General features: G+C 34.6%; 1 protein-coding gene across 1 annotated transcript; it reads right to left on the bottom strand.

Moving 5' to 3' along the window:
- Window positions 1–9,645: 9,645 nt before the first annotated feature.
- Window positions 9,646–10,298, bottom strand: LOC110698333. The gene is made up of 2 exons (XM_021875744.1): window positions 10,079–10,298; window positions 9,646–9,932 (listed from the first exon to the last, which is right to left on the bottom strand). The coding sequence occupies exons 1-2, from the start codon at window positions 10,296–10,298 to the stop codon at window positions 9,646–9,648; spliced, it is 507 nt and encodes a 168-aa protein (XP_021731436.1).
- Between the last annotated feature and the right edge of the window lie 4,971 nt (window positions 10,299–15,269).

Genomic DNA, 15,269 nt, shown 5'->3' with positions numbered 1-15,269 from the left:
TTTAAAAAAAACAAACACATCACAAGACTGTTCACACTTTCACCTTATTCGATAATCAAGCGACGTGAAAAGTATTCATCACTGGGTTTGGTTTTTGAGAGACACATTTGGGTGTCTACAGTATTACATACACCCCCACTTAAGAAAGGCAACGCCCTCATTGTGCTTGGACTCCTAGGAACCCCAGTATTATGCCTAATGGCAACCGGGTATCCAAAGTGTTAAACCTAGTCTGGATACGGCCATATAGCCCTGGAATTCACCCCTGCTAAGCGTATGACATAGAATTAATTATCCACAATTAGCACGCAGTCGCAAGGTTGCTCTGTTACCATTTATAACACCCTGACCCCAAACAAATTAGGGAGGGGCCTATAGTCACGAAATGCACACTCAGGGCCAAATATAAAAGTTGTAGACTACGTAAAGATGGCTTGGAAGAAAATAAGCTCTTTACGCAGTCTTAACTAGTCCAAGTGAACCAATAAAAAAGTAAGTCGGAGTAGGACTAAAGACAGGGAATTCCCTAGGAGAAGGTTTTCCTCACAGACCAACACAAGTCTTTCCAGCGCATTTGTACTCACTCAAAACCCTGGTAAAACTTCCCATGAGGTCACACACCCATCCCAAAACTACTCCTAGCTGAGACTATCTTAGCATATGAGCTCCCTAAAAGGAAGATGCATCTTGTTGGTATGAGTAGTATATTAAATTACTTTAAAGCAATCATGAGAGGTATTACATTTTCTTTTGTTTGTTCTATTTGAAATCTTAAGAGATTCTAATACATAGAATCTAGTACTTAAAGGGTTTTCTAAAGTTCAAAATATATTCATGTAAGATATTGTTACATTCGTCTTATTTTTATGTTTAAATATATGTAATTTTTATAATATTTTACAATGAGTAAGTTGAGACTTTTTAATTATAATATTGCATTGAAAACCATGTATATATCAAATAGGAAAAACAGATAAACACTAAAGGGAGTATTTATATATGTAGATATGTTTCAAGGTTAAACTAAGAGAATTGAGATTATCCTCCAATGATCAAGCTAAGGTTTGCAGTGAAGCTCTAATCACTAAGGTTTGGAATGAACTTTAGGTTAATTTAAATTTGGAAGGATTCGAGTGATGTCATTTGATTGAAGGGAAATCACTTAGAAGGAAATTTTATCAACAACTACTAATTAAAGCACGTGTTTTGAAAACGACTATCTATTAAAAAATTAAAAGAACTACCACAAAGTTGTAAAAATTTTATGTAGCACTATCACTCTAATAATTTTTGCTAGAATCTTCGACATTTGGTTTCACTTTTATCACTTTTTACCTTTATGAAGGGTATGTAATTTAGTCAATTTAGATGGTGATTTTATGATTTAAAGGTAAAATGTGGAACCTACATGCCGAATATTCTAGTTGCAATTATTAAAGTTGTAGTGCAACGTACTTAAACTTTTTACAATTTTGTGGTAGTTCTTGTAAAAAAAATTCTAATAGGTAGTTGTTTTCAAAACAAACGCTTTAATTGGTAGACATGACAAAATTCCCCCCCATAGAAAAATCGATCACATTGCTAACACCTACTCAATAATATCATCAAAGGCGTAGGTATCCCATGAGATGTCATTGAGAATCTAGTCCAAGGGGATAAACATATTTAAAGGATAAGAAACGATGTGTTTAAACCCTAAACATTAAGGGCATGTTCAGTTCAGCTTAATTTCAGTTCAGTTTAGTTTAGCTCCAATCATTTCAGTTTTGTTCATTTCAGCTCAGCTCATAATTTTCTTCTCTCATAAAATATTCATTTCAGCTCTATTCAATTCAGTTCAGTTCACTTCAACTCCCATCATTTCAGTTCAATTTAGTTCAGTAAATGTTAACAAACGACCCTAAATACAAGAGAATATTTTTAGAGCCATAAAAATACACAAAAATTATGTAAACATTACATGGCCATGAAAGAACGATTGTGCGACGAAAGACATTACAAAAAATATTAAACTCTCGCTATAATTAATTAGGAGAGAATTTGCGTGATTAATCAATGCACTCTTTCTTGGTTGGCTTTGGGTTATAAATAATAAAAATAATTCTACCTTTAGGTTATTTTTAAATAATCCCACCTTTACCCCCGATCGTTCTAATGGTCCCAACCGGTCAGTTAATTTGTTATAGCAAGTTACTTGACACATGTTGGCACCTGATTAGTCTAAAAATTAAGATTTAAAAAAATAAAAAATAATAAAATAACAATTAATTAATTTTAGAAACCACCCACTAGCCAAACCACCTCCCTTGCCACTGATTCCGGTAAGCCAACCTCCCCTGCCACCCCTCCTTTGAACCACCGTCGAACCCCCTCCCATGAACCATCGTCGAACCCCCTCCTTCCAACCCGCACAAACCTCCCTTTGAACCACCCTCAAACCCTCACGAAACCATAATCCTCTCCCCTTGAATCACCCTTGAACCCCTCTTTCCCTCCCTCACAAAACCAGGTGTTCCTAACCCCCTATCCTGAACCATCCTCGAACCCCTTCCTCCGTCATGAAATCATGTGCAGTTGAATCTCGTCCCTCCGCCACGAAACCACAATTTTGACCTCCCGTCACTCTCTCTTGCCTTGATTTCGGCCGCTCAAACCACCTCTCTCCTCCCCCCCCATCACACGAATTCAGATCTAATGGTCTGGTGGAGTATTGCGGTGGATAGAGCAGGTGGTCTAGTGGAGGGGGTGGCTGGCTGCTCCCCTCCCCCCCCCCCCCCCCCCCCCTTTTAAAAAAATCATTTTTTTAATTTAAAATTTTTAGACAAATTGTATGCGGACACGTGTAGTTTAATCCAAAATAAAAATTACCTTTGCAACAGGTAACCGGTCACTTTGGACCATTGGGAGCAGATTAGGGGCAAAGATGGGCTTATTTAAAAATAAACCAAAGGTGGGATTATTTTTAGCAGACGACCCAAAGGTAAGATTATTTCGGGAAATTTTTCCTTTAATTTAAGTGTTATACATGGACATATTTAGTTGTTATGCTGCCAAAATTAGCCTAAATATCCCTTTTATGTCTCTTCTTAGAGAATTAAGCTAGATGCATAGTTTGGGTATATTAGCTCGACCTAAACTTGAGAAAGTATACTGCTTCCTTTAATCATTTAGAGAAACTAGATCATTTAGAAAGCTTAATATGACTTTCTTTCAGCATTGTAGCATGACATCACCATACGAGGATGTTCCCGGGGAGACGGGCTTTCTAAACCATCACCATAAGGCATAGATCTTGGGCCCAAAGGCTAAATGGAAGAATGCTTCCGGCCACGATGTGACTTAGAAATGGGTCACTACTATGGGTGAGATCTTGGAATCGGTTGGGCGGAAAGTGAAGTATATGGCAAGTTCCATGGAAGAAAAATATCCTCAATTCTTATCAGATTTTGGTAGTCTACCAGTCAGGTCTATTATAAGACTAGTTGGTAGTCTTCATTAGAATTCTACAAGCATTTGGTCCATAAAAGTAAGCACATTGTAATCTGGACCAAATTCTTGTAAAATTTTGATCAAAACTTCCAATTGGTCTTATTATGGACCTGACTTGTGGACTATCAAACTCCGAAAAAATTTGAGGATATTCTTCTTCCATAGAACATGCCATATACTTCCTTGCCATCTTAACTGATTCCCGACCAGAAACCATTTTCTACTTGTAGGCGTCATTTGAAGCGCACCTACATTAAGCATATTGTGAATACAATTGGCACTCATAGGAAGTGGGAATTGACATATACGATTAGGGATACGATTAGAGACAAAGCAAAGTAGGGAGCCGCCAACAAGTTTTTAAGGAACTCGTAAACCGTTCACGGATCATTAAAAGGCAACCATAATAAGGGACAACGATATGCAACAACGATTGACCTGTGAAGGTTACACCCAATTAATAATTTTTGAGATTACTTATAACTTCATATGGTTCAGAACCATGAAAGGAGGATCGGGGATGATGGTACGAAGTGAGTCATGTAGTCACATTCACCCGTATTGGCCTCTACTCGATTCTTATAGTGAAAAGTGATTCCTACAATCTCAAAGGCATACAAAAAAATATTCTATTCGCTCCAAACTATTATTATCCTAAATTTTTTGAATATTAATGCAACATATATATAATTCTAAATGTTGTGATCACTTTATTTAAACAACAAGATTAAAATAAGACCTAAACCGATCATCCAAATTATCTTATTAGGCGTTATATTCAATTACATGTTCCCTTTAAACATGCTATATGGTGATCATAAAAAATACAATAGAATCAACATTAATACTGGAAGCAGTTGAACAATAATATTTAACAATTAATATATGATAAACATAATAAAATCGTTAGAAAGATAATAGCAACAAAAGGAGCATGATTCCTTACTTTGATTTTGTTTGCTTGCAACTATAAAATAATAAACGCATTAGTAACTTCAAGAAAAATTAATAAACAACAATGTAGGGAATATTTCAAGCATTACCTCAAACTTGAACCTCATTGTGATCATACACTAAAGTAAGATGACGTCCAAAGGGAAGGAAGATAGAGCAAAAGAGTCACCAACAAGTTTTAGTAACTTGTAAACCATTCACAGGGTGAAGGTTACACCCCCTTAACGATCTAGAAGATCGTTAACCAAGACTGGAAGTTCTACGATGAAGGTACAAATTCAATCTAAAAGAGAAAGAACCAGCCCTAATAATAGGCCTCTACTTTATTCTTCTCGTATTCATGTGCGCTTTCTGACTAACATGCAATCATTAGGTTTACCCTAAACCTGCTTATCAATATTAGTGGAATATTAATGCACAAATAAAACTATTATTGGGGATCACTTGAATTATAATAACCCTAAACAAGATTATTAATTATCTTATTAAGCGTGATTACAAGTACCAATTCCCTTTAAACATGCATGAAAGGTGTGATCAAGAAATAACAATAATATAATATCAAGCAACATAATAATCATCAAATTTTATGTAAATTATCTGTTAATTATCATATAACATGAAATAATTCGTAAATTAACAAATTACGTAAACAATTCGTAAATTAACAAATTACGTGAAACAGTTTGCTAATTAACAAATTACATTAAATTACATAATTCAACACAACAGTAATCATCATCATAATCATAATTACCATAATAATCATAATTAAAATAATCATGTTAACAATAAATCATAATAATAACAAGATTCTAGGCATGATATTAACAAGATTAATAACAAACCCTAACATGTCACTAAGCAATAAAAACGAAAGCTTTAACCATATCATGAGACTTTCATGATATTAGGAAAGAAAATAGGAAGCATCCTTTTAATCATACTTGATATTAGAAATTTTAGTTATTACCCTAAACATGATACTAGGAAAAGCATCCTAACATGATACTAGGAATCAAAATAACAACCTAAACATGATTTATGTATCATAATATCAATAAAACAATTAAAGCACTTACTTGGATGCCTCGTACCTCTTTCAAATAACAAAATAAACGCATTAGTAACACCAAGGAAAATAATAAATCAAAAAATCAAATTAAATTATTGAAAGAGAGATTTAGGACCAAACCCTCAAAAATATTAAACTTTTCACGTCTAGGGCGAAGGCAACATCGAACTTGGCTAGGTGTGTCTAGATATTGTGTATGCGGAATTTAGTTTGTAAAAGGGTTGGTTTAGAAAGAGAGAGAGAGAATCAAGAAATTTTTTATGAGAATTGATGATTGAAAACGGAGGTCCATGGACCCTATTTATAATAAAATAGTCAGAAACAACAAAATTTATGCTTAGTAAAAACGAATCATGAATAACTAGAATGAAACCGTTAGTCCCCAGCAACGGCGCCAAAATTTGATAGGCGTGTCGCGTACCTAACAAAAATATACCTAATATGTAGACGGGCAAGCAAGGGTCGGATCCCAAGAGACTATGGTTCAACTAATTAAATAGACTCAAGTAAGTACTAAGAAAGTAACCAAATCAAATAATTGAGGATTAATAACTAAATATCAAGAATGATAATTAAACTAAATAATATGATAATCAAATACTACAGACATCCAAGATCAAGCATTACCACGAATACAATTAATGCAATAGTTGTTCTACCCCTAACATATAATTCAATTGATTAAAGAGGAAAAGTAATCCCTGAATAGTACCAACGGTCTCTCTCGAATTATCAATGGCTTCCCTAATCACAATCAAACCTACTTCCGTGGAATCATGCAAATTAAAGACCTTGAGCACATTAATCTAACTTCCTAATCATCCATTCAACTACTCCCGTGATGAACTTCAAACCCTTAATTGATTTATTCAAACCCGTCAAAACCCAACTCCCATTGGTGGATTAGTAACAATACCAATTATCCCTAATCTAGTATTGGCATGAGCATAATCAATTAAGCATATCAATTGCAATTATCATTAGAGAATTTAAAGAATTAAATCAAGCATTAATCATATTCGGGTTCCGCTAGATCTTGGAATAGGGAAACTACTCACACATATTAATGAAAACAAGAATGATAATCAATAAAGAAAACATAATTAACAATAATAAAATATAAGAATTGAGAGAAGAAATCAATACTTGAAATTAATTATGAAATCTTGAATCTTGAAAAGAAAAACTCTAGAAAAATAATATGGAAGAACGTAATACCCAAAAAGAAGTCTAAAATAGTATATGAAAAGTGATTAATAAAATACTATCTATAACCTGTTTATATCCTCTCATAAAACTAGGTATTTCTATCTTAATAGGACTCTTAAACGCTGCCAAAATGAGCTTCCACATGTGGGTTGTAGCATGAAGAATACCGCCACAACCGGGCTGTGGAGTGGGCTGTCTTCGCCTCTCCCTTGCTCCGACATAGACGCCCACAAACAGGTTGTGGCCAACAGATTACACGCCACAACCTTGTTATGGAGTAGGCTGCCACAATGCTCCCTTTGATGCTCCATTGGTGCTAGAAACGCTCCATATAAAGAAATATCTTGCAATCAAAATAAGTTCCACGCAAATTGAGCCCTATTCCTATAAAAACAAAAACAAACAAACCGAGAAGAGCAATATCGAAATAGGAAGAATAATAACTCAAAAAGATTAGGAGAATGAAGAAAACACAATAAAACAAGACCAAATATCACATATAAATCGTGTATAATATCGTGTTATCAAATTCCCCCAAACTAAACCTTTGCTCGTCCTCGAGTAAAGCAACGAATAAATAAATCAATACTTCACACCAAAAATAATCAAAATCAACAACCACTAATTCAAGGTAAATCCAAAAAATATGCTTCAAAATCAACCAATCTCATCCATTCAATCATTCATCCTCCCTAAAAATTGTCAAATAGAGCAAACCACAAGAGCATATAGAATTCAAGACTAGTGCTCACACACTCGACTCTCAATTATGTGGCGAGTAAAAGATGTACTCGATCGCTCTCCATCCCAACCCCATCATGTGAACTTTGCCCTCCTAACTCACACACTCGTGAAAAAGACATACACTCAACCTAATATTCGACTCAGAATATGTGAAGTCATTCCTTGCATTGATAAGTAACTACTTTCACATTTGCACAACTCTATGCACAAAGTTTGGAAGGTCTTTAAAGCTTGTAATGTAAGTTTAGGGTAACAGGTAGGATAAATTTGGGAAAATGTGAGAGAAAAGCAATGCTTAAGGGATCTAAATTCCTAGCAAACCAAGGCCAAAATAAATAATGACCAATCATTCCCAACATAACTCAACTCCACCAGTTACAATTTCACTCATAAAAAAAATGTAGAACTTGAGTAAATAGACAAACTTTGAACTCTTCTACTTGATTTTTCTTATTCAAACTCATTTTTTTCTTTTGCTCAACCTTCACTTAGAACATTTGAACATTAAACAATTATTTTTCTTTCTTTTGAAGTTTACTTTTTATTTTTTTTTACTATAGAAATTCAACTTCCAAAATCATCAAAAATAAACCACAATCAAGAATAAATATCTTCTCAATATCACCCCAAATTGTGCAAATAAATAGCACACCACAAACTCCCTCACCTCATGCACTAATTGCTCCCCCAAGCCAAGCTTGGTACTAGTAAACAATGGGACAAAACCGGCTTGTAATGCGGCTAATAAATAACAAAAAGGTCATGGAAACAACATGGGTAGCAAGAAAGGAACAAATGTATCTAATTTCATCTGAAGGCCACCTAAGAGAACAATGCCTTCGTCCTCCTCAATGTGCATAATAATGAGTCATAAAACACTATTTATAGTAGCAAACCAATACTAAAATTCATTGGCATACCAGGAACTAAAACACATTCCTCACCAAATCAACTAGTCAAGCACTATATTCACAAGCAGTTGGACAAAATTGACGCATGTTAAGGCATCCAAGCAATCAAATATCAAATCATGACTAACCTATCCACAATACTCATCATCATATACCAAGAATCAAAATAATTTTCATGTATGGGGCACAGGGAAGCATGATTTATTATTCATTAGAACGTATTTTTGGATTTTTTTAAAATTTTTGAAAGCAATAAAACTAACCTAGAAGGCAATATAATCTATACTAAGCACATCAAAAAAAAAAAAAAAAAATAAAATAAAATAAAAAGAGAGAGGGTGAAAGATATACCAAGCGCACACGAGAACCTTCCCCCAAGCTAAAGTAGACAATGTCCTCATTGTCTTAAAGGGAAGATAGTAGTCAAGGTAACTACTCCTCATCATCACCACATCAATTTCACCAAACCCTCAAGGATTTCAATGCGTCTCTTTGGAACAAATTTGGGCAAAAATGAAACAAAGTGTTAGTGGGAAAAAGTCCAAATTTGAGTCAAGTGTACTCTTTTGATCATAACTTTTGATATATAAGTGATAATTCAGTGATTCTAATTGCATTGGAAAGTAGACTTGAATATCTTTCCAATGATAGGTCACACGCCTAAATCCGATAAGAAACGCAAAGTTATGGCCTATAGAAGTTGAAAAATTTTGCTGACGCTACGCACGCCCGATTGGGCGAGCTCTGCCTGATCGAATACGTGCAGTTCCAGCCTGAATGAAGCCTTCTCTAGCTCAAAATCTGCACAAAAACAAACTCCCACAAGCATAAGTTATACTCTTCTTACCTCTTAAAAATAAAAAGTAATATAAAATAAAATAAAACACACACACACACACATATACAAGAAAAAACTAAAAGCAAAATAAAGTACGAGTTGCCTCCCGCAAAGCACTAGTTTTTAAGGTCATAAGCTCGACCTCCTTTTGTAGCTCAACCTGGATCACCACCACACAGAGAGGATACTCTACAATCTTGTCTATAAATATGTCCACCTCTATTAGAGTTGATATGATTTGTATCCGAACTCATTTTCATGTAGCTAAAGCCATCATATGTTGGAATGTCGTCCTCTTTTCTCCCAAGATTTCTATTAGATACACACTTATCAACCAAAGGGTTAGTAGCATCAATTCTCAAGCAAGTACCACCATTAAAAGTGAAACTATGGTCATTAAAGATCTTAAACTCTACTTGCTTATCTTAAGCCCTAATGGTCACTTTTCTCTTAAGAACATCTATTACTGCTTGACTTGTAGCAAGGAAAGGGCGGCCAAAGATAATCGGGATCTTATGGTCTTCTGTCATGTCCATTACAACAAAGTCAACAAGAAAATCAAGTTCACCAACCCTAACCAGTACGTCTTCAATTACACCCTTAAGGAGTCTAATAGTCCTGTCAGCCATTTGAAGAGATACAGAGGAAGGTTTAAGGTTTTTCAGACCTAATTTGTCATACACTGAAGAAGGCATTATATTAACACTAGCACCTAGATCACACAAGACCCTATCAAAGTATGTTTCGTTTATCATACAAGGGATAGTAAAACTACCGGGATCATGCAATTTAGGTGGTAGGCTTTCATGTAAAAGATCAGGACATTTTTCCTTTACTAAAAAATTTCTAATTTCTTACAATTATGATCATGATCTAGAACTCCCTTCACAAAATTTGCTAATTGAGGCATTTGAACCACAAGATCGAAAAAAGAGATGGTGGAATATACCTTCTTAAGAGTCTCAGAATACTTCCCAAAATGCTTATCAAGCATGGCTTTTGATAACCTTTGCGGGAATGGCATCGGTTCCTCATAGGCTTGTAGGGCAACATATTTGACACCTTCATTCACATGCATTTCTGTTTTTGACTCCAGATTGCATACTTTCTCCTCTAATCCTCCCGTAGTCAATTCATCTCTCTTCACAAAATTTGCATTGCATTGTTTCGTTTTGAGTTTCGCTTGATCTTGAAGAGTTGTTAGATGACTCACTTGTTGTGAAAGTTGAGAAAAATGAGTTTCTATCCTCTTATTTTGAGAAACAAGCAATTGAATCGAGTTTTCAAAATATTCATTTTGGTTTGCTTGTAACTCAAATTACTATGATATAAGCTCTTGTTGTTGACATTGGGAGGTAGAAAAAGTCTCCATAACGGATTCAACATTTGAAGATTGAGGTAGTGGTTGGTGTATGGATTGAAGATTGTTAAGTGCCCGTTCTTGAAAAACGGGTTGTGGTGGAGGATTAACTTGAGCCTGATTGTTCATATATGAGAAACCTTGATGATTTCTCCACCCTTCATCAAATAGCCTTGTGGAGGTTGTGGTATAAAAAGCATTATCTTTCTCAATCGTCAATCCATCATAATTGGGTTGACACTCCCGCGTAGTATGGCCTTGTGTTCCACACATTTGACAAGTTTCCATTGAGGGTCGAGGAGAACCGGCTTGGAGTTGATTGACTTTATGAGTTAATTCCTGCATAGAACTTGTTAACATGGTTATAGCATCAACATCATGTTTATTACCTCTATTGGTAACATTTCGTCCCCCTAGATGGTAATTATCATTAGCCGCCATCTTCTCAATCAAAGCCTTCGCATTGGTTGGGTTCTTAGTCATGATAGAACCTCCGGACGCAGCGTCAATGTATATGCGAAACTCATGGGTCAAACCATTATAGAACGTTTGTATCAACATCCACTATGGAATACCATGGAGAGGGCATTGTCTTTGCAATCGCTTAAATCTTTTCCATGCCTGATATAGGGATTCATCATTAGATTGATGGAAGGTAGATAGCGCGTTCCTTAATTTTGTCGTTTTATCTTGCCCCAAAATTTTCACTAAGAAGGCCTTGACAAGCTTATCCCACGTATCAAAAGAACCAATACCTTCATCTTGTAACCATTCCCTTGCTATATCCCGTAGTGAAAAAGGGAAAAGGAGTAGTCTAATAGCATCATCAATGACACCATTGAGCTTCATAATGTCACATTTCTCCAAGAAACTGTCTATGTGAGTCATAGGGCAATCATTCGGTGAGCCCGCAAAAGAATCACTAGAGATGAATTGTATGAACTGGGGATTCAATTGAAAGCTCTGAGCGGTGACAGGTGGTCTAACAATACTAGAGAGGAATCTGGTTGTTGTATCAGGAATGCCATACTCCAAAACAGATTTTGTTCCTAGGTCGACCATGTTTCTTGTGTGTCGATTTCTCCTTCTTTTACCTCTTTGTCTTCTTGCAGTAGCTTCGATCTCATAATCAAAAGGTGCTAGATCTTCTAAACCTGAATTTCTAGTTTGCATGCATTAAAGAAACTAAAATAGGAGATCAAAGACATAAGGGACAATAGCCGAAGCAACAAAATTTATGCTTAGTAAAAACGAATCACGAATAACTAGAATGAAACCATTAGTCCCCGGCAACGGCGCCAAAATTTGATAGGTGTGTCGCGTACCTAAAAAAAATAAACCTAATATGTAGACGGGCAAGCAAGGGTCGGATCCCAAGAGACTATGGTTCAACTAATTAAATAGACTCAAGTAAGTACTAAGCAAGTAACCAAATCAAATAATTGAGAATTAATAACTAAATATCAAGAATGACAATTAAACTAAATAATATGATATTCAAATGCTAAAGACATCCAAGATTAAGCATATCAATTGCAATTATCATTAGAGAATTTAAAGAATTAAATCAAGCATTAATCATATTCGGGTTCCGCTAGATCTTGGAATAGGGAAACTACTCACACATATTAATGAAAACAAGAATGATAATCAATAAAGAAAACATAATTAACAATAATTAAATATAAGAATTGAGGGATGGAATCAATACTTGGAATTAATTATGAAATCTTGAATCTTGAAAAGCAAAACCCTAGAAAATAATATGGAAGAACGTAATACCCAAAAAGAAGTCTAAAATAATATATGAAAAGTGGTTAATAAAAGTCTATCTATAACCTATTTATATCCTCTCATAAAACTAGGTATTTCTATCTTAATAGGACTTCTAAACGAGCTGCCACAGGTGGGTTATGGCATGAAGAAAACCACCACAACCGGGCTGTGGAGTGGGCTATATTTGCCTCTCCCTTGCTCCAATATAGACGCCACAACCAGGTTGTGGCTAACATATTACAAGCCGCAACAAGTTGTGGAGTATGCTGCCACAATGCTCCCTTTGATGCTCCATTGGTGCTAGAAACGCTCCATATAAAGAAGTATCATGGAATCAAAATAAGTTCCACGCAAATCGAGCCCTATTCTTATAAAAACAAAAACAAACAAACCGAGAAGAGCAATACCAAAATAGGAAGAATAATAGCTCAAAAGATTAGGAGAATGGAGAAAACACAATAAAACATGACCAAATATCACATATAAATCGTGTATAATATCGTGTTATCAAAATTAGAGTTGATTTGGGGCCAAACCTTCAAACAATTATACCTTTCACACCCTGATTTAAGTATAGAACTACTGGTTAAGTACGGACTCCTTGGAGTTCTTAAGGGAATTATTGTGGAAGAATAAGGTAGCCTAGTGTTTAGGCTAGAGCATAGAAGAGAGAAGAGAGAATAATTTTTGGTGTGGGAAGAAAGAGAATGATTTTTAGTGTCTCAAAACTAAGGAAATAAGCCTCATATTTATAATGGAAATGAGACGGGTAAAGCACGAAACATAAGAAACACTACTAGAAAACAGGCCACGGGAAATATTTAATTGGTAACACCCTGAATTTCGTCGGAAAACCCGTTTTCGACGGAATTTTCGTCGGAACTGGTTGTCAGAAACAGGTTGGTAGGAAAAACGTCCTTTTCCAATGGAAATTCCGCCGTTGCCAAATTTTTTGGCACTAAAAAAATTCGTCGTAAATTTTCGACGGATACAAATTCCATCGTAAATTTTCGACTGAATTTCCGTCGGAAATTTCTTTTTAAAAAATAAAAAAAAACACGCCGCACCACCACCGGTGCAGCGTATCACCACCTCAACTAACCATAACCACCGCCACTATCCCCTATATTAGACCACCACCAGCATGGACGACACCCACTATACACACACGCACACAAATCAGTGCCACCCACCACCACCACTACCTAGGGGTGAACATGGTCTGGTTTGGTGTGGTTTGAGTCTAAACCAAACCAAATCGTAAAATACGGTTTGGTCAATTTTCCATACCAAACGAAACCATATTAGTATTGAAACCAAACCAAACCAAACCGTAATAATGCGGTTTGGTACGGTTTGGTTTGCGGTTTATGATGAGATGACATTTTTTCCTAAAAATTGTCAAATATTAATAAATTTATAATAAAGTTCAAATAATTAGCCGAAGGGATTAAATTCTCCTACAAATTTTTAATAAAAATAACAACCAACTAATCAAGTGCTAAGTGCTAACACAATAACACATAATAAAAATAATACATAACAAATTGGCAGTGGAAAAAAACTATAGTATTATACTGACCGTATAATCTTTTAATGATTTTTCATATTTTTTTGTTTTTTATTTTTTTTATAATATATAATAACTATTTTAATTTATTTAAAAATTATTTAAATATTAAAATGTGGTTTACTGGTTTACGGTTTGGTTTGGTTTATAATTTTTGAAAAACCAAACCAAATCAAACCGCAAACCATATTTCCCAAAAAATCGAAACCAAACCGTATTTTTCCAAACCGCAAACCAAACCGCTAAAATGCGATTTGGTCTGGTTTGATTACGGTCCAGACCAAATTGTGTATATCCCTACCACTACCCCACCAAATCCAGATCCACCCACACCCAAGTTTTACTTAACTCTCCAAACATTAATGCAGACCAACCATTTGATGCTTGAATTTGCATAATTGGTGTAATAATAACAATCAGAGCACCTATGCTCCTCAAAATAGGGGTAATGATAGGTGAAACGTAAATCTAATATGTCTTGTTGATCTTAACCACAACGCCCTAATTCATAGCATTAATATACTTTCTAGCATCCTCCTTATTGATTATTGCTAACGAATTCCTCACCAGTGGCGGAACCAGGATTTATAATTTGGGGGGACAAATTTCAAATGTTTGATAAAGTCGACAAAAATTTTGAGAAAAAAAACGATGATCACATAAATTGCTTAATACGAGTATATATTTTTGTTATGGACAAGACAATTATTCTTATATGGCAAAAGAGTAGTTTTTATAAGTTTGTTTGCATAGTAAGAAAATTATCAAAAAAAAAAAAAAAAATGTTTGGTGAACCCCAATTTTAAGTTATGTGATCCCCGATAATCGAAAAATACAATTTATCAAATAATAACCGTTTAAACAATATGAAAATAGATATAAAGGGATTTGGGTTACATTGGAAGAAAAATAAACACAACTTTATTTGACTAATAAAATTATTACAGTGTGTTCTGTAAAATTAAAATTAGAAATTTAGTTCCAAACACTATAAAATGAAAATTTTGAATTTAAGCACACATAATTAAAGAGATTAAAAATATGGAGATATGAATTCATTACAAGTATTTGAATAGCACATTTTTAATCATTATAAAAAAAAGGCAGTACTTGATTAAATAGTTAACTGAGAATAGTTAGAGGTTTAAGAACTTATAATACTTTAAATTTATAAATTATATATTATAAAATGAAATCCAAAACAAGTATATAAGAAAAGGAAAATATCCAGGAACAAGAAAAAAAAGTTAAATGACAGCACTTTGTATAAACTATAAAATGAAATAAGTATTAAGTCTAAAAAGAGGGGGGAATTATACAAAATATTGTATGAGTGAGGAGTC

The sequence above is a fragment of the Chenopodium quinoa genome, unplaced genomic scaffold (assembly GCF_001683475.1).
Source record: "Chenopodium quinoa cultivar QQ74 unplaced genomic scaffold, ASM168347v1, whole genome shotgun sequence".
In the NCBI taxonomy this organism is placed as follows: Eukaryota; Viridiplantae; Streptophyta; class Magnoliopsida; order Caryophyllales; family Amaranthaceae; genus Chenopodium; species Chenopodium quinoa.
This window is presented reverse-complemented; position numbering and strand designations above follow the sequence as displayed.